At 41.8% G+C, this 24,286-nt stretch overlaps 1 protein-coding gene across 1 annotated transcript in view; it reads left to right on the forward strand.

Moving 5' to 3' along the window:
• Nucleotides 1–2,241: 2,241 nt before the first annotated feature.
• LOC148888913 (uncharacterized) overlaps nucleotides 2,242–24,286 on the forward strand; it is a 60,204-nt gene continuing 38,159 nt past the window's right edge. The window contains exons 1-3 of the mRNA XM_089012215.1: nucleotides 2,242–4,211; nucleotides 4,342–4,444; nucleotides 9,869–9,993. Of these exons, the coding sequence (XP_088868341.1) occupies nucleotides 4,099–4,211; nucleotides 4,342–4,444; nucleotides 9,869–9,993 (341 nt within the window). The 5' untranslated portion in view covers nucleotides 2,242–4,098. The remainder of the gene's footprint in view (nucleotides 4,212–4,341; nucleotides 4,445–9,868; nucleotides 9,994–24,286) is intronic.

A 24,286-nucleotide genomic window follows, 5' to 3' on the forward strand; every position in this document is an offset into this window, starting at 1 on the left:
GACCAAACGTTCGCAAGTCAAAATGGTCGTAAGTCGAAATCCATTCAAAATGTTGAATAGAGACTCAAAGGCTAAATGACTTGGAAACTCCCCCTTCTGGTGCCATCACACAGTTGATTGCTGTGCGAGTGTGAGATGCTGGCTGGCCAAAATTGTCGTACGCGTTGCTGGCCTGCTAGCGCGTTGCGGTGCCAGGCGTAGAAGTAAATTTTTTAAAATAGGGTCTCGAGGTCGTGGTCGTAAGTACGGGTGGTTGTAAATCGAGCCGGTCGTAAGTCGGATTTTACTTGTATCTCAGACGATGGGCAGCCGTTCCCAAAGAATCGCGTCTGTCTCTTCGGACGAGTGCGACGGGGAACGGGTGGTGGTTCCTCCACTCTCCACTCACCCACCCCCCACCCCCCCCCCCCACCCCGAGGGGCTAAACCCGCTTAGCTTACGTTAATGCTAATCCTTGTACGACAAAATGGCATTTTGCCTCAATGATCGAGTGTGTGGGCGGTTACGGTTGTCCTCCACCCCCCCCCCCCCCCCCAACACACTCACGGGCGGCCTCGTTTGCCGTCCGTATGTGCACAAGGACTCCGGCGCAATTAACCTTTAGCTGATTTAGTCCTCGCTACCTGATTGAATAGAGCCCGAGTGGTCCCTAAGCCACAAGCGCAGCCTCTGTGTGTGTGTGTGTGTGTGTGTGTGTGTGTGTGTGTGTGTGTGTGTGTGTGTGTGTGTGTGTGTGTGTGAAATGTGAGGTGAAGGAGAGGGCCGACTACCCCCCCTCCACCCCCCAGTCTCCGGTTGTCCTTTAAATCCGTCTGAGTGCGTTTTGAGTGACCAAGACGGCTGTGGTTTTTCTTGGCTCCTTGTGAACTTAATAACCTCGGAAACTCCCCCTCCCCCGTACTTGTTTACTCCGCAGCCGTTAGCTCCCCAGTTCAGTTGTCGCTAGCGTGGCTGCATCATTAAAGTGCACTTCCTTTTGTTCCGGATAAATCATATTGCTGTTGTCAAAGTGCAACGGTGCCGTTTGTTGCGGCCTTTCGCTAATGGAGGCGTCGCTAACGGCTAAAATGTTGAAAAACCGGGAGGGCGCCGTGTTTGATGCAGATAGCCACGTCGCGGGCCAAAGATCGGCGCAATCATAATATGATAATAATCCATTTCATTTCTCAGCACCTTTCAAAACTCTCAAGGTCACTTTATAGTCACAGGATCAGTTTTTCTGTGGGTGAGCAGCGGTAGCCACACGCGCCAGCATTCACTCAACCCGGAATAACTCAAATAGATAGAAAGCTAGTTAGCTAGCTAATAGTTCGCTAATAGATAGCCAGTTAGATGGCTTGCTAGATAGCCAGCCAGATAGCCAAAAAGCTAATAATAATAATAATAATTATTATTATTATTATTATTTTTATTATTATTAATAATAATAACAATAATAATAATACATTTCAACAACAATAATACATTTCATTTATAAGCGCTTTATAAAAAAAACTCTCAATGTCACTTTACAGTCACAGGATATTTTTTCTGCGCGTGAGCAGTGGCAGCCACACACGCCAGCATTCACTCAACCCGGAAGTAACAAAGTAAAAAATAAACAAAAACAGACAATCTCGTTCATCAATGGGATGCTACAGCTTCATGTTTGCTTTCAACATTTAGCTTGTAGCAGACGTGCACATTTCACCATGATGTCTCTGTTTCACTGGTGAAAAGGATGCTTTCATCATCTCCTCTTTCATCTAGAACTGCTTCATACTGCTTAATATGACAAAGAGGGTAATAGATAGCTAGCTCGATAGCTAGCCAATAGATAGCCAGCCAGCCAGTGAGATAGCTAGTGAGCTAGCCATATAGCTAGCCTGCCCAATTTTTTTTAGGAATTGAAAATATGACATGGAGCGCCATTCCCGAATGTGTTCGTTTTTTTGTGGGGTTCCGATAAAGGGCTTGAGATACAAACGAACACATTTTAAACATCTTGATCACAATGGCCGCCTGTGTTAGCTTGATTTGAAGATTAAAGGAAAATGGTGGTACATGCGGGATTTCTTGGCATTTAGCTTGTGTTCGGCGTACCGCCGCGCATTTCTCACGGCTCCACTAATTAGCTGTTTGATGGTGTTAATTGGGCTCCCGCTGCTGCGCTAATTGATAACGGCGTTGCTGCAGCCATTGACGAAGGCGTGAACACAAACATTGGGGGTCCGGGGGGGGCTCATTCACGCCGGGTGAAAACCGGGTGGACACAGAGCATGACAATCGTAGCGGCACGGGGCTCCTTTTACGCGTAAACAAAATGGCCGCTGCCTTTTGCGGCTTCCGGAGCAAAGGTACGATGCCGCTTTTTCAGGTTGCTGTAATTTGACTTTTGTAATCATGATCGCTAGATAGCTCTTTTGCTAGCTAGCTCAATAGATGAACATGGCATTTCACAAGTTTGATTTGCTTTCACGGGCTGAATAAAATGACTTGGACATCTGTGTTGTAAGGGATTAGCCAGCTGGCTGAATAGAAAGAGAGAACGATAGCTTGATCGCTATCTAGCTCAATTGCTAACTAGCTAAATAGATGAGCATAGCATTTTACAAGTTTGATTTGCTTTCGCGGGCCATTTAAAATGACTCGGACACCTGTGATGTAAGAGACTAGCCAGCTAGCTGAATAGAAAGAGAGCTAGCTAGCTTGATCACTAGCTAGCGCGATTGCTAGCTAGCTCAATAGATGAATATGGCATTTCACGAGTTTGATTTGCTTTTGCTGGCTCCCTCCTTCGCCGGCGTCTCAAAGCTCCGTACAGAGCTGCTACGCCGCTCGCGAGCAGCCCCGAAAAACCCTGTAGATTTTGGTGTGTCGGTGAAAATAGTCCAAGAGTGGATTCCCCAATGCTCAGTAACTCTTCCCTCGTGTAACTGAGTCGCGTAGGATCGCAAAAAACAAATGAAAATGACAAAACCAGGAACAATACTAGGGAGCGTGTGACCGAGGCTGCCATCCGCGGCGCCATCTTGGATCAATAGCTAATAGATAGCCAATATACAACGAGCTAGGTAGATAGCTAATATATAGCAACACGAGCTAGCGTTCACTCAACCGGAATAACTCAAATAGATAGACATTTAGCTAGCTAGCAAATATATAACTTAGCAAGATAGATAGCTAATAGATAAGCAAATATATAGCCATCTAGGTAAATAGCTAATAGATAGCAACACGAGCTAGCATTCACTCAACCCGGAATAACTCAAATAGATAGAAAGTTAACTAAAGTTTGTTAGCTAGTTAACTAATAGATAATTAATAGATAGCGAGCTGGCTAATATATAGCAAATATATATCGAGCTCAGTAGATAGTTAATAGATAGCAACACGAGCCAGCATTCACTCAACGCGGAATAACTCAAATAGATAGAAAGTTAAATAAAGTTAGCTAGCTTGCTAACTAATTGGAATTAATAGATAGATAGATAGCTAATAGATAGCAAATGTATAGCTCGCTAGGTAGATAGCTAATAGATAGCAACATAAGCCAACGTTCACTCAACCCGGAATACTCAAATAGATAAAAAGTTAAGTAAAGTTAGCTAGCTAGCTACCTATCATCTCATCTCATCCCGTGGCCTAGAAGGCCGTAGGGGTGCCATGATGGACATTTGGGCAGTCAGAGATCTCCAGTGCTCTCGGTCTTCAGCAGTTCGTAGCAGGGAGTGGAAGCTGCAGCCTGTCCATTCCTTAATGTTGTCCATCCAGCACTTCCTCTGTCTTCCTCTTCTCCGCTTCCCTTCCACTGTCCCCTCCAGGATTGTTTTGGATAGTGAGGTATGCCTTATAACGTGGCCAAACCAGGCCATTTTACGACGTTTCACCATTGACAGTACAGGCTCTTGTTCTCCAGAAAGGGTGGTGACTAGCTGACTGACGTAGTCGTTTGTCTGGTGTTCCCTGTAAGATATATTGAGCATCCTTCTGTAGCTCTTATGCTCAAAGGCCTTGATCCTGCGCTCCGTGTCTGCTGTAAGTGTCCAGCTCTCACAGCCGTATAACAAGGTGGAGAGTACTAGAGACTTGTACAGCCTGACCTTCACTGCAAAGCCGATGGTATTGCTCCTCCAAATTCTGGCCAGTCTTGCCATGGCTGATGTTGCTATTGCCATTCGTGATTTAATCTCCTTTGTGGAGCTGCCATCCTCACTCACAAAGGACCCGAGGTACGTATTTGAAATCCTTCACCACTTCTAAGGTTTGCCCGTTCATTGTTGTTTTATTGTAGCTATTGACCAGTATCTTGCTTTTCTCTACGCTTATTTGCATACCGTAACCCCTCGCTACCTTTTCCAGTCTGGAGGTAAGCTCCTGGAGTTCGGCTTCGGTTTTTCCCATCAGATCTATGTCATCAGCGAACCGGAGGTTACAGATGGGTCTTCCTCCGATGGATATGGAGGTGTGAAACTCTTCCTTTCTACTACTACTCTTCTTAGCTACCTATAGTCTCTTGCAAATCTGACTTTGTTGACTTCTGTGGCAACGGTACACACACATCACTTTACTTTGGACATACCTGCTACACACCTAGCACACCTACACACCTATCAAACAAGCCCCCGCGCACCCCCCACCCCCCACCCGCCCCGACCCCCGCTCGAGGCTTTTCATCCATTTTGTAAAGCAAAGTACTCTCAGTCTTCAACTGGTAGATGGCCTTCTTCCTCGCCCGCTATTATACGGCTTCCCATTAGGAGCAATTACAGCCCGCTCTCCAGCATCGGCGCCGACGTTCATGTGCAGTTTTCACAATTTTGGTCAAAGAGTCGACTCGCTTGTGTCAAGTAGGCTTTGTGGAGAGCGGAAACCATGTCGTCTGATCTTTTCCGTGACGACAACACGGTGAAGAATCGTGTTGACGGCGTCCATTCCATCGGGTGTGCATTTAGATTGAAAGCCATTTTGTGGCGTTCGTGGCTCCCAAAATCTGTCTTGTTTATCAGAATCACGATCAGGAAGCCTTTAACTCATTGAACCCACAAAAATATTGACTTTAAGAACGACATAAACATTCAATGCAGCGTAAGAAACCTTAAACTCTCTTCTTTCATCAGAACAAAACATAAATTAACAAAATAATAAATCAATGAAATAATAAATAATTACATAAGTTAAACAGAATTTTAATTACATTACATGACATTATATCAATAAATAAATAAAGCTATGGTGATTTAAATTAATACATAAATAAATAAATGAATAAATAAGTAAATAAATAACTAATTTAATTGAAATAAAATTTCACGTAATTCACTGGCAGACGATGTGCAAATATGTGTCCACTCCTGTGTCACGGTTTGCGAGGTGGTGATGGCGGGTGCGGATCCCAAGAAGCAGGCAGGAGGTGTCATGATCTGGTTGGCGACCAACGGGGGGCGCTGTCGGCCCCGCCTGCACCTGCACAGGTGCTGGTCGTCCCGATCAGATTGGCGACCAGCGGGTAGCGACGTCAGCCCTGCCGGCAGCCTCGCAGGTGCTGGTCGTTATAATCAATGACACTTAAAAGGACACCTGGCACGATCATCCGGTGCCGATTCATTGTTTGTTTGCTGCTTGTTTGCAGCATGCATGCTGCTTTTTGGGATCCGAACCCGCCATCACCACCTCGCAAAACGTGACAGGAGGGAGCAGGAGGTTGTTTGACAAATTGTATTAAAATAAAGGTCAGCAGGAACAAAATGTAAAACATCAAAATCAGCTGAATGGAAAAAATACAAAGTAGCAAAAGAAGACCAAAAGTAAAAGTCCGCCAAGGTTAAACAAACACATACACGATGCATGCAGCCAACAAGCAGCAAACAATGAACCGACAACGGATGATCGTGCCCGGTGTCCTTTTAAGTGTCAGTGATTAAACGACCAGCACCTGCGAGGCTGCAGATGCAGGCAGGGCTGACGTCGCTACCCGTTGGTCGCCAATCTGATCGGGACGACCAGCACCTGTGCAGGTGCAGGCGGGGCCGACAACATCCCCCGTTGGTCGCCAACCAGATCATGACACAGGGTTTTTGTCATTATCTCCTGGACTTATTATTATTATTATTATTATTATTATTATTATTATTATTATTATTATTATTGTTATTATTGTTATTGTTATTGTTGTTGTTATTGTTGTAATATAAAATAATAATAATAATAATAATTATTATTATTATTATTACAATAAAAAAAACTTGCAGTACCATCACTGTTTTACAAACTCCATTTATTAATTTATTTTAGACACTTTATTTTGGAGGATTGCAGAAAGTCGCTTGCAGTCTATCATGCTGAGTGTTGCCGGCAATATTTGTCACCTCAAGTGCGCCGCGGCTTCCGTATGAACTCCTGAGTGACTCGTAAACCAGCCGTTCGTGACCTGCCAACATGGTCGTCCGGCGACATGAAAGACAACTTCCTGTATTTGGCCAAAAACCGTCTAACATCAAACGGCGGGCGACCCATTGTGGAAGCGACCCCCCCCCCCTACCCGCCGACTCCTGTAGAGACAATAACACGCCCCCCCCCCCCCTCCCCGGCGACGCTAATAGCGCACGCAAAGGCCGGATGGGCCATTCTTTTTATGTTCAGACGTAAAGCAGTCTGGAAGAACACGGCGCATTGCTGGACTTCCTTTCGTGGGCCATCCGACGGATACAAGAGCGGGGCGCCCCCCCCCCCCCCCCCATCTGCTTCATGTCACAAAGAGGGTACAGCAAGTGCCGAAGAATGAATGACTCTCTGTTTCTTTGTTTTTTTAGTTTTTTTGTTTTGTTTTTTTTACTTCAAGATGGCGCCGCGAGAGTGGCTGCCTTTAGAGCAGCTCCTGGATGGGTAATATCCGACTTACGACCGAGTTCCGTTCCGACCTAACGGGTGTAAGTCAAAATGAGTGTAAGTCGAAATACATTCAAATTGTTGATTGGAGACTCGGAGGCTAAATGACTTGGAAACTCCCCCCTCTGGTGCCATCACACGGTCGATTGCTGTGCGAGTGTGAGATGCTGGCTGGCCAAAATTGTCGTACGCGTTGCTGGCCTGCTAGCGCGTTGCGGTGCCAGGCGTAGAAGTAAAATTTTTAAAATAGGGTCTGGAGGTCGTGGTCGTAAGTACGGGTGGTTGTAAATCGAGCCGGTCGTAAGTCGGATTTTACTTGTATTTTGTTTTTCTACTTCTTTCTATCCTTTCCTCTTCCTTTCATGCCACTGTGAAATGTAAATTTCTCCACTGAGAGACGAATAAAGGTACATCCAATTCAATCCAATCCATCTCAGCTTTGGCGCGGCATTAGCATACGCGGCGCCGCCTCCCGACATCGGCGGCGGCGCTTTCCTGACAGGCTTAATGAACTTGTCATTTGAGTGGGCAAATTATGCACTCATCCTTTTGTATCGTTCTCAGCTCTCAGCCCCCCCCCCGCCTCCCTCTACATGCCTTCCTGTCTGCGCACAGGTGATGGAATGGAAAGTTTGCCCATTCATTTCTCTCCGCCGTCGACATTAGTGCCGAGTGCCAGCATTCACGGGATGGGAAAAAAAAAGACGGCCAGCGTGGCGAGATCCTTTTGTGGAGCGAAAAAAAAAACGGAGCGGGAAGAGAGGGAGCGGCTCGCCTGTCACGGACCTCAATGGCGGCATTATGTAAATGGCTGACATCCCATGATGTAAAGCTGAATAGAGACACATTAATGTCTTGTGTATATTTAAAAAGCCGGCGCCCCGACTCGTCTTGGATTGCGGGCGGCAGATCCCCCTAATCATGTTGACGAAGTAATGGCAGAGAATTAGTCGGCCATTAAAAGTGTATTATGCGCCAGGCTGCCACATGAAATGACTCTTAAATAGAGAAGCGGCTGGGGGGGGGGGGGTGGCATGACGTGCGATTCCCACGTCGGCGGCAGGTGACTGACATCTTTAGACGTTGGCCAATCAAGGCGGGCTGGCTGTGTGGATGTGTGCACAGCGGTGGCCCGAAAACCGCTAATGAGGTGATGGAGGCCTGCCTGTCACGCTGACGATCGTTAGCATGCTAACGGTGAGCGCGTGTGTAACGGCTCCTTCCTGCTCAGGCGGGCGGGGACGAGTTCAAAGATGGCGGTCGGGATAGCGGCGCCGGATTCCTTCGCCGTCTGGGGGCCTTCCCGCTAGCGAAACGGCAACGGATTATTCCCATTTTAATGGTTTCCTATGGGAATTTCTTTTTGAGATACACACTTTTCGCCTTACACACTCTGTCTGGGAACCAATTAAGTTCGTAAATTGAGGTCTCACTTTATCTCGCTTTCTATCTACAGTGATACCTCAGCTTACAAACGCTTTAACTTACAAACTTTTCGCCTTACGAACATTACATTTCCGAGAATATAATCTTGGCATACAAACTAGTTTTCGGCAAACGAACCAAAACAAACAGAGCATCGCGTGGCTGGCGGACTTGTTTTCCTCACCCCTTTCTTTGAGTGCAGGCGTGGTTTGTTATCGAGTGGAGTACTTTTGTTGTTATGGGGCCGAAAAAGACCCCACCACAGGCTCGTGTCAAGCCGAGGAGGACACAAAAGAAAATGATGGTCGAGCAGAAGAAGGAGATAATCGAGAAACACCAACGAGGCGTGCATTTGTGTGACTTCGCGTCCCACTACCAGTATGCTAAGTCAACCACTGCTACGTGTGGCTAAGGGTGTTTCTGTGTTTTCTAGGCAACGGTCTCAGGCAATAGAAAAGGTTGAAAAACTTCTGTTGATTTGGATTAATGAAAAGCAGCTAGCTAGGACAGTGAGAGTGAGGGTATTATCGCCAAGAAAGCACGACAGCTTCCTACGGATATCATCAAGAGGCAACCTAGAAGTTTGTCATTCTTTGACAACTACCATTACAAAGATGAGAAGGTTTCTTCAGCCGTCATCTGTACAAAAGTGAAGGTTTCGGACGTTTCGCCTCCTATCCAAGAGGCTTCGTCAGCGAACTAAAGTCTGACTGGTCGTATCGGCCCCATTTATATATCCCTAATGTCCAGACATGGTGGCGCCGGACACAGCTATGATAGGTCCCTACTCTCAGGTTGGGAGGGGCGGGGAACGATCGTTCATACAATAGCCTGCTTAGGCAAAACAGGTTAGGCAACTTTCGCAATGCTGATGAGGGTCGTTATGCTGATGAGGTGATACCGGAGGCAGTGGGGGTAATAGGCCAATCGTTAGTCAGGAATGTAGGAACAATCAGTGGGGCCACAGAGAGGGGTCCCCCGCCCCTCCCAACCTGAGAGTAGGGACCTATCATAGCTGTGTCCGGCGCCACCATGTCTGGACATTAGGGATATATAAATGGGGCCGATACGACCAGTCAGACTTTAGTTCGCTGACGAAGCCTCTTGGATAGGAGGCGAAACGTCCGAAACCTTCACTTTTGTACAGATGACGGCTGAAGAAACCTTCTCATCGATGGACCACTCCTGTACGACTGAGAGCTTACACAGACGTACCATTACAAAGGTCAATAAAACGACTTGATCATACAGTATAGTTTATTTCTTTCATTACAATCCAATAACACATTTCTTATACATACAATAAGGGATATTTAGTGTAGTTTTAAGGCTTATTTAGTAGAAAATTACGTTTGATGGGGACCTGGGAACGGATTATTCTCATTTTAATGGTTTCTAATGGGAAATAAATGTTTGGCAGACGAACTTGTTGCCTTGCACACACTTTTGACGAAGCAATTAAGTTTGTAAGCTGAGGTATATATAATAAACTGAGGTATATATAAGCTGAATAATGAACAAAAACATGTGTTTGATTGCTTGTTACTTGATCTCCATTTTTGTTTTGTCTCAATAGAAGTTGATTTGGATTACCAAAAAGCAGCTAGCAGGGGACAGTGTGAGTGAGGGTATCGCCGAGAAAGCACGGCAACTTCACTTGGATATCATCAAGAGGCAACTACATCAACGACCATCACGAAGGTAAACATGTCAGGTATTTGAACACCGACAATACACTGTCTGTAAGATAAGAATCTGTTTTAAATTAGTAAATAAAACCACTTTATTGTACAATCCGGTTTATTTCTTTAATTACAATACAATAGCACATTTATTATACATAAAATAAGGTCTATTTTGTGTAGTTCTAAGGCTTATTTAGGATAAAATTACGTTTTATGGGGTCCCTGGAACTGGTTATTCTCGTTTTAATGGTTTCTTATGGGAGATAAATGTTTGGAAGATGAACTTCCTGCCTTATACACACTTTCTTGGAACCAATTAAGTTTGTAAACTGAGGTATCCTTGTATTTTGTGTAGTTTTAAGGCTTATTTAGTAGAAAATTACGTTTGATGGGGACCTGGGAACGGATTATTGTCATTTTAATGGTTTCTTATGGGAAATGAATGTTTGGAAGATGAACTTTTCGCCTTTTACACACTTTCTTGGAACCAATTGAATTTATAAACTTAGGTATCCCTGTATTTTGTGTAGTTTTAAGGCTTATTTAGTAGAAAATTACGTTTGATGGGGACCTGGGAACGGATTATTGTCATTTTAATGGTTTCTTATGGGAAATGAATGTTTGGAAGATGAATTTTTCGCCTTATACACACTTTCTTGGAACCAATTAAGTTTGTAAAATGAGGTATCCCTGTATTTTGTGTAGTTTTAAGGCTTATTTAGTAGAAAATTACGTTTGATGGGGACCTGGGAACGGATTATTGTCATTTTAATGGTTTCTTATGGGAAATGAATGTTTGGAAGACGAATTTTTCACCTTATACACACTTTCTTGGAACCAATTGAGTTTATAAACTGAGGTATCCCTGTATTTTGTGTAGTTTTAAGGCTTATTTAGTAGAAAATTACGTTTGATGGGGACCTGGGAACGGATTATTGTCATTTTAATGGTTTGTTATGGGAAATGAATGTTTGGAAGATGAATTTTTCGCCTTATACACACTTTCTTGGAACCAATTGAGTTTATAAACTGAGGTATCCCTGTATTTTGTGTAGTTTTAAGGCTTATTTAGTAGAAAATTACGTTTGATGGGGACCTGGGAACGGATTATTGTCATTTTAATGGTTTCTTATGGGAAATGAATGTTTGGAAGATGAATTTTTCGCCTTATACACACTTTCTTGGAACCAATTAAGTTTGTAAAATGAGGTATCCCTGTATTTTGTGTAGTTTTAAGGCTTATTTAGTAGAAAATTACGTTTGATGGGGACCTGGGAACGGATTATTGTCATTTTAATGGTTTCTTATGGGAAATGAATGTTTGGAAGATGAACTTTTCGCCTTTTACACACTTTCTTGGAACCAATTGAATTTATAAACTGAGGTATCCCTGTATTTTGTGTAGTTTTAAGGCTTATTTAGTAGAAAATTACGTTTGATGGGGACCTGGGAACGGATTATTGTCATTTTAATGGTTTCTTATGGGAAATGAATGTTTGGAAGATGAATTTTTCGCCTTATACACACTTTCTTGGAACCAATTAAGTTTGTAAAATGAGGTATCCCTGTATTTTGTGTAGTTTTAAGGCTTATTTAGTAGAAAATTACGTTTGATGGGGACCTGGGAACGGATTATTGTCATTTTAATGGTTTCTTATGGGAAATGAATGTTTGGAAGATGAATTTTTCGCCTTATACACACTTTCTTGGAACCAATTGAGTTTATAAACTGAGGTATCCCTGTATTTTGTGTAGTTTTAAGGCTTATTTAGTAGACAATTACGTTTGATGGGGACCTGGGAACGGATTATTGTCATTTTAATGGTTTCTTATGGGAAATGAATGTTTGGAAGATGAACTTTTCGCCTTTTACACACTTTCTTGGAACCAATTGAGTTTATAAACTGAGGTATCCCTGTATTTTGTGTAGTTTTAAGGCTTATTTAGTAGAAAATTACGTTTGATGGGGACCTGGGAACGGATTATTGTCATTTTAATGGTTTCTTATGGGAAATGAATGTTTGGAAGATGAATTTTTCGCCTTATACACACTTTCTTGGAACCAATTAAGTTTGTAAAATGAGGTATCCCTGTATTTTGTGTAGTTTTAAGGCTTATTTAGTAGAAAATTACGTTTGATGGGGACCTGGGAACGGATTATTGTCATTTTAATGGTTTCTTATGGGAAATGAATGTTTGGAAGATGAATTTTTCGCCTTATACACACTTTCTTGGAACCAATTGAGTTTATAAACTGAGGTATCCCTGTATTTTGTGTAGTTTTAAGGCTTATTTAGTAGAAAATTACGTTTGATGGGGACCTGGGAACGGATTATTGTCATTTTAATGGTTTTTAATGGGAAATAAATGTTTGGAAGACGAATTTTTCACCTTAGATACACTTTTTGGGAACCGATTAAGCTCGTGAACTGATCTTTCCGGTTAAGGGCCGAAAAACACGTCTAGGGAGTCTTGAAAGGTGGGATTTGTACATCCCAGATTTCACGGCGGGGAAAGAAGAATCCGAGTCGTGTGCGGATGGTGTCAGTTGTGCGCTTGAGTGGCAGCCTTTCTAATCTGCTGTCATATTTGTCACGCGGCCTCATGTGTGGCTGCCCCACCCCTCGACGCCCCCCCCCCCATCTTTGCCTGTGACGAGTTGACTTCTCAATTTGTCACTTTCTTTCTCCGTCCCGGTGTTCTTTTTCCCGACGTCAGACAAATAGGGGTGAAGTTAAAATAAACATCAAGCGCCCCCCCGCCCTCCATCCTCGTTCTCTATCTTTCTGTCGTATGTTGTCGAACGCAATTCACATGTCAAAGAACGCCCTCCAACCTCCTCGCTCGCCCATCCTCGGTCCTGAAACCACCCTCTACGCCCCCCCCCACCCCCTCCATCTTGTTCTTCTTCTTCTGTGGTTGACATTGTTCCCAAGCTCGCAGAGAGAGAGAGAAAAAAAAAAGAAAAGGAACAAGGATGACAAGCTTTCTTCTCAACGGCGGCATGACAAAAAGCCTTTCGCCGCCGACGGGACGACTGACAGCTTCCAATGTCGCGGGAACACGCCTGCCGCCGCCGGCCGCCGCCTGTCAATCAAGAGCCAGCCGTCCGTCAACTGGCGACCGGACGCCGGCCCGGTTTTCTCCTTTCCACTTTGGCGATTGGTCGCCGGGCCTTCCTTCTGCATGTGCCCTACGCCGAGCGTAAATACAGGTAACATCCAACTTACGTCTTGACTTACGACCACCCGTACTTACGACCGCGACCCACCACAATGCGCTAGCAGGCCAGCTAGCATCTCACTCTCGCACAGCAATCGACTGTGTGATGGCACCAGAGGAGGGAGTTTGCGAGTCATTTAGCCTTCGTGTCTCTATTCAACATTTTGAATGGATATTGACTTACGACCATTTTGACTTACGACCGTTTGGTCGGAACGGAACTCAATCGAAAGTCGGATGTTACCTGTATTGGAACATATCGCAATCTTGTGGCACAAACTAAAACAGAGCAAAATTGTGGATTTTTTTTTAATTTTTTTTTTTTTTTTTTTGACAGCCAATCTTCAAAATAAGGACATCCCCGATCCGTTGAGGATTGCGGTATCAAATACAGAAGCGATCGCCGGACAGTCCACGTGTCCAATGCGGCTTGTGGTGATTGCTTTGCCCATATGTTTACTCAAGCTTTTATTTTGGCACATAATAATAATAATGATAATAATAATAATACATTTCATTTATAAGCGCCTTTCAAAACTTTCAAGGTCACTTTACAGTCAAGTTTTTTTCTGTGGGTGAGCAGCGGCAGCCGCACCCGCCAGCGTTCACTCATGCCGGAAGTAACTCAAATAGATAGCAAGCTAGCTAGCAAATAGATAGCTAATAGCCAGCGAATAGATAGCTAATACCTAGCGAATAGATATCTGTCTATTTTTCCAACTTATTATAATATAATCTGATTTCTATAAAACATAATTCTATAAAACATAATAATATCGGATTTCTATAAAACAAACGCTGTCCAACGGGTGAAGGGGAAAAAAACTCAAATAGATAGCAAGCTAGCTAGCAAATAGATAGCTAATAGCTAGCGAATAGATAGCTATTAGCCAGCAAATAGATAGCTAATAGCTAGCGAATATATAGCTAATAGCTAGCGAATATATAGCTAATAGCTAGTGAATAGATAGCTAATAGCTATATAATATCATAATAATACATTTTATTTATAACCAAAAGCTGATTGCAACTAAATAAAAGAAAAAAAAGAACGGCTTCCAATCCAGGAGGGGGGGGGGGGGCAAACTTTTTGTTTTGAGGGGCGGCTTACAGAAAAGTTTTTGGCTGTTGTGGTCACATGACTGCCTGCCTGCCAATCTCGTCTGTGATCTTCCTGCGTGCGGTTTGGTGTGCTCGCAAATGACATATTTTTTTTCTCGCCCATTTGGCGGGAGCTTAATCGGTGTGACATTTCTCCCTATGTTCCATTGTGGCCGCCCACCTGCCGTATGTGACATGTGCAACAATAACAACCCCCCCCCCCACCCACCCACCCACAAATCCACTCCAGCCTCATCCTCCACTCGCCAGAAATGTTGCGCTTCCTAACCACACGCATGGCGACGGCATTTAAAACACATGCAGACGTCTCAAATCATTTCTCAGCGCATCTATAAAAGATTCAATTAAAAACAAATGATGACATCGCGCCATTGAAGAATGGCATAAAAATGCTGAACGGCAACCGAACATTAACGGCGAAAGCTCATTTGGTGGATTCTTTTTCACACATAAAAGGGAGAAAAAAAATAATATTATATGGCTGCTGTGTCTGTTCTATACGGCATTCCAAATCGGCAAAAAAATGATCTGTTCCGCTCATGTGCAAGTACATACGGGCTAAGCGCAGGTGTCCAAGTCAAGGCCCGGGGTCCAAATCTGGCCCACCGCCTCATTTTATTCAGCCTGAGAAAGCAAATCAAGCATGTCAAACACCATGCTCACTTACCAAGCTTGCTAGCTAGTGAGCTAGCTAGCACCAAGCTAGCTAGCGAGCTCACTAAAGACCAAGCTAGCTAGGTATCTCACTAGCTACTTAGTGAACAAAGTAGCTCACTCGCTCTCAAGGTCACTTTACAGTCACAGGATAAGTTTTTTCTGTGGGTGAGCAGCGGGAGCCACAAGCGGCAGCGTTCACTCAACCCGGAAGTAATTCAAATAGATAGAAACTATCTAGCTAGCTAATATCTTCTTTCAAAACTCTCAAGGTCACTTTACAGTCACAGGATAGGTTAGATGGCTAAGGGACATGTATGTATGTGTATAATAATGGACACAGGTAAATAAAACGACTTAATTATACAGTACAGTTTATTTCTTTCATTACAATGCAAGAGCACATTTATTATACATAAAATAAGGTATATTCTGTGTACTATTAAGGCTTATTTAGTAGAAAATTATGTTTTATGCGGACCTGGGAACGGATTATTCTCATTTTAATGGTTTCCTATGATAAATTAATGTTTGGAAGACACACTTTTCGCCTTACACACACTTTATGGGGAGGCATCACTGTACATCGATTAGTAGTCGTGGTAGTAGTAGTAGTAGTAGTAGTAGTAGTAGTAGTAGTCCTAGTAGATTTAGTAAATGTTGTAAATATAACCAGGTCTCGACCCCGCCCCCCAAAAAAGGGATCATGCATCTGTGGTACATTTCTCCTTTCAAGGACAACCGACACCACCGTACAAGTTGTGTCCATAATTTGTAAAATCACATCAAATGACTTCTACTGAGCGTATTTTACAAAGATTCCACCGCATATAACTCTATTTTACATTTTAGGACTCGCGCTGAATAGTCAGGAAGTCTTGTTTTCGAGTTGATGATGAGATGATGCCTGACGTGATGTCACGTCTGGAACGCCCCTGACCGACCCACAATGCATTTTGGATACTTTGTTTGGTCTGAAAACTTGTTGATCCGTGTTGATGGCGAAATTAGAAGGAAAACACATAAATAACGCGATGGTGAATCGTTGTGAGTTGCACTAAGACTACTATTTGATACTAGTTGACACAAATTCCCAGCAGACAAATCAGCCCATTTCTAACGCAGCTTGGGCGCCATATTGTGCATTTTTTAGGCGCTACATTGGAGTCCAGACACCTCAAAATGATACCGAACGACTTCTTTAATCGATTGCAAACATTTATGCTTTCCCCTTCAGAACTATTTGAATCATATCGATAACTGGATGAGTAACAACTATCATATAATATTTTTTATATAATATTTTAAATGCTATAAAACGTTTTTCTGATGTCAGTTAGGAAACAAAAAAATGGTGTCGGTTGTCCTTTAAATGTCCAACTTAGCGAGCAAACTTGCGAAATTGTCACCTCACCCTGTTGTCGCCGTTGTAACGCGAAACCGATCACGTGAAATCTGCTTTTTCTTTGTGCAAATGGACGAATCCGATGGATTGAAACAAAGTCCACAATGTATTTCTGGTGGAATGGGGGGGCGTGGACCCCCCCCCCCCCATACCGCCCGGTCTCTCCCGGCTGGTCGTGCCGCGACAATGGCCGGCCCGAGGGAGGCCGTCTTGGGCAACAAAGGGAACAACGGAAATGAGGGCTAACTTGTGGGAAGTCGGGCCTCTTCCGCTCGTTACCTCCGCGATGGCCGCCTCCCACCTTTTTGTCTCCGACGTGGGTCGGCTTGGCCTGGGTTGGTCTCCTTGTTATCCGTCTGTCCGTCTTTTCTCAAAAGGAGAACTCAGTTGATCCTATCACCAATCATCCTTCTTCACTGATGTGAATCTTGACGTGATCTGGGTATCAAAATGGAGATCAAGTAACGAGCAAACAAACACAACATTAAAGAGACAGGCAGTGTAGACTGCAAGGTTAAAATATCCCATCAATCAGGCTCCACAAACAACCCGCACAAGCCATCTGTGCACTTGATGCAAAAAGCTATCAAGCCAGCTAAACAGAACACAATTGATGAGGAACAAGGTAAAATTATCGCAGAGAAAGCACCTACAAGGGATCATTCCTCAAGATGGTGAAAAAAAGAAGGCTACGTTCCTCATCAAGTGTTTAATGTTGATGAAACCGGCCACTCCATTCTATCAAGCCATCAACGACCATCACAGAAGTAAATAAAACAACTTTATTATATAGTACAGTTTATTTATTTAATTACAGTAAAGTCTCGTTATATCGATATCGGATATATCGATAGTCCCGGTTATATCGATACTATTTCTATGCACGTAAGGAGAAAATTACATGCGCGCAGGGTCGGATATGTCGATAGTCCCGGTTATATCGATATTTTTCGGACTCCCGAGAATATCAATATAACGAGACTTTACTGTATGTATATATATATATATATATATATATATATATATATATATATATATATATATATATATATATATATATCCGATAGATATAACGAGACTTTACTGTATATATATATATATATATATATATATATATATATATATATATATATAGATATATATATATATATATATATATATATATATATATATATACAGTAAAGTCTCATTATATCTATCGGATATATCGATACTATTTCTATGCACGCAAGGAGAAAATTACATGCGTGAGAAAATACATGAGAAATACATGAGAAAATTACAGGGTCGGATATATCGATAGTCCCGGTTATATCGATATTTTTCGGACTCCCGAGAATATCAATATAACGAGACTTTACTGTATAATACCATCGCACATTTATTATACATAAAATAAGGTATATTTTGTGTAGTTTTAAGGCTTAGAAAATCAGAAAGTAGAAAATAATGTTTTATGGGGACCTGGTAACGGATTATTCTCATTTTAATGGTTTCTTATGGGATTTTTTTGGGTGGGATACACACTTTTCACCTAACACACTGTCAATTAAGTTCATTAGCCAAAGTATCACTGCATTCTCATTTTAATGGTTTCTTATGTGAAATAAATGTTTGGAAGACGAACTTTTCACCTTAGTAACTGGCAGGTATATTGTCATCGGTTGCCATGACAACAAAAAGCAAATTTATTTGGACTTGTTCTGTAAAAGTGTTTAACGTTTCTATGTGAACCTTTATATGTGTGTTTTTCTTAAAATCGTCTTTGATACTTTATTTCTAATGTTTTGTCATTATCGCTTCCGTGTCATGTGTTTACGATAAAGGCGAGTTAGACATAACGAAACTGATGCTAGAGAGAGAGACAGAAGCAGAGCAACTGCTCGATAGAGAACGACAGTCTAAAGCAGAGGTCTCAAACTCACGGCCCGCGGGCCAAATGCGGCCCCCGAAAGAATATTTCACAGCCCGCCTTGATATGAAAGATTAATGTTAATGCGGCCTGCATGATTGATATGAATGAAACTTGTGTGTGGAACTGAGCTGTGGAGTAGGCAATGGAATCCATGTTTTGGACAGTTCATGTTCAATATTTTATTTATGTTAAGAAAGTTAAAGGTTAAAGAACTGTGAATACAGACATTTGAAACTTTATTATAATAATTCGTTTTCCTGTGTTTTTTTTTCAGTCGTCTGTATCTGCCTTATGAAATTATAATCATTTGATTTATTTATTGCTGGTTAATTTATTTTTTATTCATTTTTCCATTTATTCATTTAATTATTTTTTTTGTATGTTAAAAATAAAGATTTTGATAACATTGGAATGTTTTATCTGTGCTTTTCTTGTGGAAATCCTGATGTGGCCCCCGGATCAATTAAGTTTGAGACCCCTGGTCTAAAGTCTACGTCAACGTTTATATACTTTCGGTTAATAATCAGAATCATCTTTATTGCCAAGTACAGTGAGACCTCAACTTACGAACTTAATTGGTTCCCAGTGTGTGTAAGGCGAAAAGTGTGTATCACAAAAACATTTTTCCCATAGGAAACCATTAAAATGGGAATAATCCGTTCCCGGGTTTCCATAAAATATAGTTTTAAACTAAATAAGCCTTAAAACTACACACAACATACCTTATTCTATGTATAATAAATGTGCTATGGTATTGTAATGAAAGAAATACACTGCATTGTATCATAAAGTCACAAAGAGAGGCACATTACACGAGGACTATAATTAAAGAAATAAACTGTGCTGTAAAATAAAGTTTTATTTACCTTTTTGACTAAATCACACAAACGCACACCTCATTCGTGTTTTTCAATTACATCTCCTTCTTCTCAGTGACGGTGATTTTATTTTGTGTCTTCTTGGGCTGAACACGAGCCTGTGGTTGTTGTTTTTTTTTCGGTCCCATCATTGTAAAATTATCAGCAAAAAGCTCCAAGTAGGTGATCGACGTGTGCATTCAATGAGAGGGGGTGTGGAAAGTAGTGCCGGCTGGAGCGCTGTTCGGTTGTGTGCTTCCGCCGAAGATCACTCCGCCAGCCGGGGTGGGTGTGTATTATGAAAATAGTGCTTATTATAAGGTTTAATTTTCATAAATTTGACGTTCTTAAGACGAAAAGTTTGTAAGATAAGGTGTTTGTAAGTTGAGGTCTCACTGTATGTAGAACACACAAGGAATAAGGTGCACACGTTACGTTATTAATTTCCTTATTGACTGAATGTTTTGTCAAACTTATTGTAATGTTGTCCTTTCAATGTCCTTTATAGTTTTCACGGTGTTCCAAGTGTGTCACAATAAAAGTTGTGACATCAGTACGAAGCGGCAACCTTGACCGGGGTAGATACAGCCTTACTAACATTTTCTGGGAAGCAATTCAGTTCGTGAGCTGAGGTATCACTGTATTTTAGGTTATTTTTTTAACTTTGGACAAACAACCTCTCGAGTTCCTTCCTCCGATTCGCTTGAGAAAGACCAGCAGGCCGGTTAGGACAAAGTGTTGTTGGATTGGAGGACACTTGAGTCAAACATATTTGCCCAATGGACACCGCGCTTCGGCTTTGTCGAGCGTTTTGCACCCAAAAGACGATTTTGCCCCCATTTTGATGACAAAAGGCGGAGATCATTAATGGCCTGCAGGAGAACGGCCAGTTTGTGCGAGGTGCGTTTTGGGGGGGTTATTGCAGTAGGGGGGGGCTGTCCATTCATCCGCCACATATGGTCAATCTGCAAACGGCACATCCTTCACGGTAAACATTGACGGATAGTTTTGTGCTTGTTTCTGTGGGCACACTTGTGACAAGTGCTTCATTGCCTGGCCCACAGATGCGAGAATACGGCTCCTAAGGCCCCCGCCTCGCCTGCCCCCCCCCCCACCCCCCCACCCCAAACCAAGCCCTCGCGCCTCCTCCAGCCGGACCTTTTGTGCTATTCTGCCCCCCTCCCCCCCCTCGTGCACCCCCCTTTCCGTTCTTTATGCGCCTCTTTTGCTTTTGGCTGAGCGGCCATGTGAAGAGGTTCATTACGGGCGCGGCTGCCCCTCCGCCCCCACTCAGGTATTGCGGGCGACTCTGTTCCCACTCGGACTCCCTGGAAAAGGGAAACATGGCACACAAAGGTCCTGTTAGCACTTCCGACAAAATTGCCCGTCCTCTCCGGAGTTACAAGGCTCCAATTACCCGGTTGTTGGACCCCCCCCCCCCCCACCCCTACGCCACCGCCACCTTCACTCACACCAACACACGTAACATAAGAGTTGCTACCACCCCCCTCGCCCCCCAACAAAACAAAAAATCCCCATGCTTGGTGGCTAATTAGCGCAGATGAGTCCTTCACTTGCGTTTTTGCCTTAATAATAACAATAATAATAATAATAACTGGATTAGATTAGATTAGAAAATATACCTTATTTTATGTATAATAAATGTCCTGTTGGATTGTAATGAAAGAAATAAACTGGACTGCATAACAAAGTCGTTTTATTGACCTTTGTGATGGTCGTTGATGTACAGTGATACCTCATTTTACGAACTTAATTGGTTCTCAGAAAGTATGTGTAAGGTGAAAAGTTAGTCTTCCGAATATTTACTTCCCATAAGAAACCATTAAAATGAGAATAATCTGTTACCAGGTCCCCATAAAACATAATTTTCTCTCAAATAAGCATTAAAACTACACGAAATATACCTTATTTTATGTATAATAAATGTCCTGTTGGATTGTAATGAAAGAAATAAACTGGACTGCATAACAAAGTCGTTTTATTGACCTTTGTGATGGTCGTTGATGTACAGTGATACCTCATTTTACGAATTTAATTGGTTCTCAGAATGTATGTGTAAGGTGAAAAGTTAGTCTTCCGAATATTTACTTCCCATAAGAAACCATTAAAATGAGAATAATCTGTTCCCAGGTCCCCATAAAACATAATTTTCTCTCAAATAAGCATTAAAACTACACGAAATATACCTTATTTTATGTATAATAAATGTCCTGTTGCATTGTAATGAAAGAAATAAACTGGACTGCATAACAAAGTCGTTTTATTGACCTTTGTGATGGTCGTTGATGTACAGTGATACCTCATTTTACGAACTTAATTGGTTCTCAGAAAGTATGTGTAAGGTGAAAAGTTAGTCTTCCGAATATTTACTTCCCATAAGAAACCATTAAAATGAGAATAATCTGTTCCCAGGTCCCCATAAAACATAATTTTCTCTCAAATAAGCATTAAAACTACACGAAATATACCTTATTTCATGTATAATAAATGTCCTGTTGGATTGTAATGAAAGAAATAAACTGGACTGCATAACAAAGTCGTTTTATTGACCTTTGTGATGGTCGTTGATGTACAGTGATACCTCATTTTACGAACTTAATTGGTTCTCAGAAAGTATGTGTAAGGTGAAAAGTTAGTCTTCCGAACATTTACTTCCCATAAGAAACCATTAAAATGAGAATAATCTGTTCCCAGGTCCCCATAAAACATAATTTTCGCTCAAATAAGCATTAAAACTACACGAAATATACCTTATTTTATGTATAATAAATGTCCTGTTGCATTGTAATGAAAGAAATAAACTGGACTGCATAACAAAGTCGTTTTATTGACCTTTGTGATGGTCGTTGATGTACAGTGATACCTCATTTTACGAACTTAATTGGTTCTCAGAAAGTATGTGTAAGGTGAAAAGTTAGTCTTCCAAATATTTACTTCCCATAAGAAACCATTAAAATGAGAATAATCTGTTCCCAGGTCCCCATAAAACATAATTTTCGCTCAAATAAGCATTAAAACTACACGAAATATACCTTATTTTATGTATAATAAATGTCCTGTTGCATTGTAATGAAAGAAATAAACTGGACTGCATAACAAAGTCGTTTTATTGACCTTTGTGATGGTCGTTGATGTACAGTAATACCTCATTTTACGAACTTAATTGGTTCTCAGAAAGTATGTGTAAGGTGAAAAGTTCGTCTTCCGAACATTTACTTCCCATAAGAAACCATTAAAATGAGAATAATCTGTTCCCAGGTCCCCATAAAACATAATTTTCTCTCAAATAAGCATTAAAACTACACGAAATATACCTTATTTTATGTATAATAAATGTCCTGTTGGATTGTAATGAAAGAAATAAACTGGACTGCATAACAAAGTCGTTTTATTGACCTTTGTGATGGTCGTTGATGTACAGTGATACCTCATTTTACGAACTTAATTGGTTCTCAGAAAGTATGTGTAAGGTGAAAAGTTCGTCTTCCGAACATTTACTTCCCATAAGAAACCATTAAAATGAGAATAATCTGTTCCCAGGTCCCCATAAAACATAATTTTCTCTCAAATAAGCATTAAAACTACACGAAATATACCTTATTTTATGTATAATAAATGTCCTGTTGGATTGTAATGAAAGAAATAAACTGGACTGCATAACAAAGTCGTTTTATTGACCTTTGTGATGGTCGTTGATGTACAGTGATACCTCATTTTACGAACTTCATTGGTTCTCAGAAAGTATGTGTAAGGTGAAAAGTTAGTCTTCCGAATATTTACTTCCCATAAGAAACCATTAAAATGAGAATAATCTGTTACCAGGTCCCCATAAAACATAATTTTCGCTCAAATAAGCATTAAAACTACACGAAATTTACCTTATTTCATGTATAATAAATGTCCTGTTGGATTGTAATGAAAGAAATAAACTGGACTGCATAACAAAGTCGTTTTACTGACCTTTGTGATGGTAGTTGTCAATGAATGCCGAATTTTTAGGTTGCCTCTTGATGATATCCGAGTGAAGTTGCAGTGCTTTCTCGGCGACAATACCCTCACTCACACTGTCCCCTGTAGCTGATTTTCGTTCATCCAAATCAACAGAAGCTTTTCAACCTCTTCCATTGCCTGAGACCGTTGCTTAGACAACACAGAAACACCCATAGCCACACGTAGCAATGGTCGACTTAGCGTACTGTTACTGGGACGCTAAGTCATACAAACGCACACCTCGTTGGTGTTTTTCGATGATCTCCTCCTTCTGCTCGACCGTCATTTTCTTGAATGTCTTCTTTGGCCTAACAGTAGCCTGTGGTGGAGTCTTTTTGGTCCCATAATAGCAAAAGTACTCGGCTCGATAACAAACCACATCTGCACTCAAACAGAGTGGGTGTGGCAAACTAGTCCACCAGCCTACCGTGGCGCTGTGTGGATCGGTTCGTCCGCTGCAAAGTAGTTATCAAGATTGTATTCTCGCAAAACTTTTTGCCAGTAACGCGAGTTAGCTAAAGCGTAAATAAACCGAGGTATCACTGTATTGACTTCTAGGACAACGTCAACATTGAATGCAGTGTAATAAACTTTAGACTGTCTTCTTTCATGAGAAAAGAAAACGACGTCACATCAGAAAAACGTTTTATAGCATCTAAAATACCCAAAACACGCAGTATGATATTTTTAGTCAAATGCAAAACACCAACAAAAATGACTTAAAGTGTGTAAAAAGCACTTCAATTTGAAACCGGAAGTGGCCAGTTTCAGACCCATGTTCGTGGTGTCACGGTAAAACGTCTTGCCTTGCTCTAGAATCAAAACAATGGCTTCAGATTCGGAGAAGATGCTTTCTTGTTACTCATCCAGTTATGAATATGATTCAAATAGTTCTGAAGAGGAAAGCATACATGTTTGCAATCGATTAAATAATTTATTCCATGTCATTTTGAGGGGGGAAATGTAGCAACTAATGTGTGTCATCTAGGGGGGGGGGGGATGTAGCACCGAAAAGAGGCAGAAGAGGGCGACAAAGCTCCGCGGAAACGGGCTGATTAATTCCTTACAATTTTTGTCAGTGAATATCAAATAGATGCCACACACAAGGATTCACCATCGCGTT

The sequence above is a fragment of the Hippocampus bargibanti genome, linkage group LG13, assembly GCF_051943395.1.
Source record: "Hippocampus bargibanti isolate YZ-2025 linkage group LG13, ASM5194339v1, whole genome shotgun sequence".
Lineage (NCBI taxonomy): Eukaryota > Metazoa > Chordata > Actinopteri > Syngnathiformes > Syngnathidae > Hippocampus > Hippocampus bargibanti.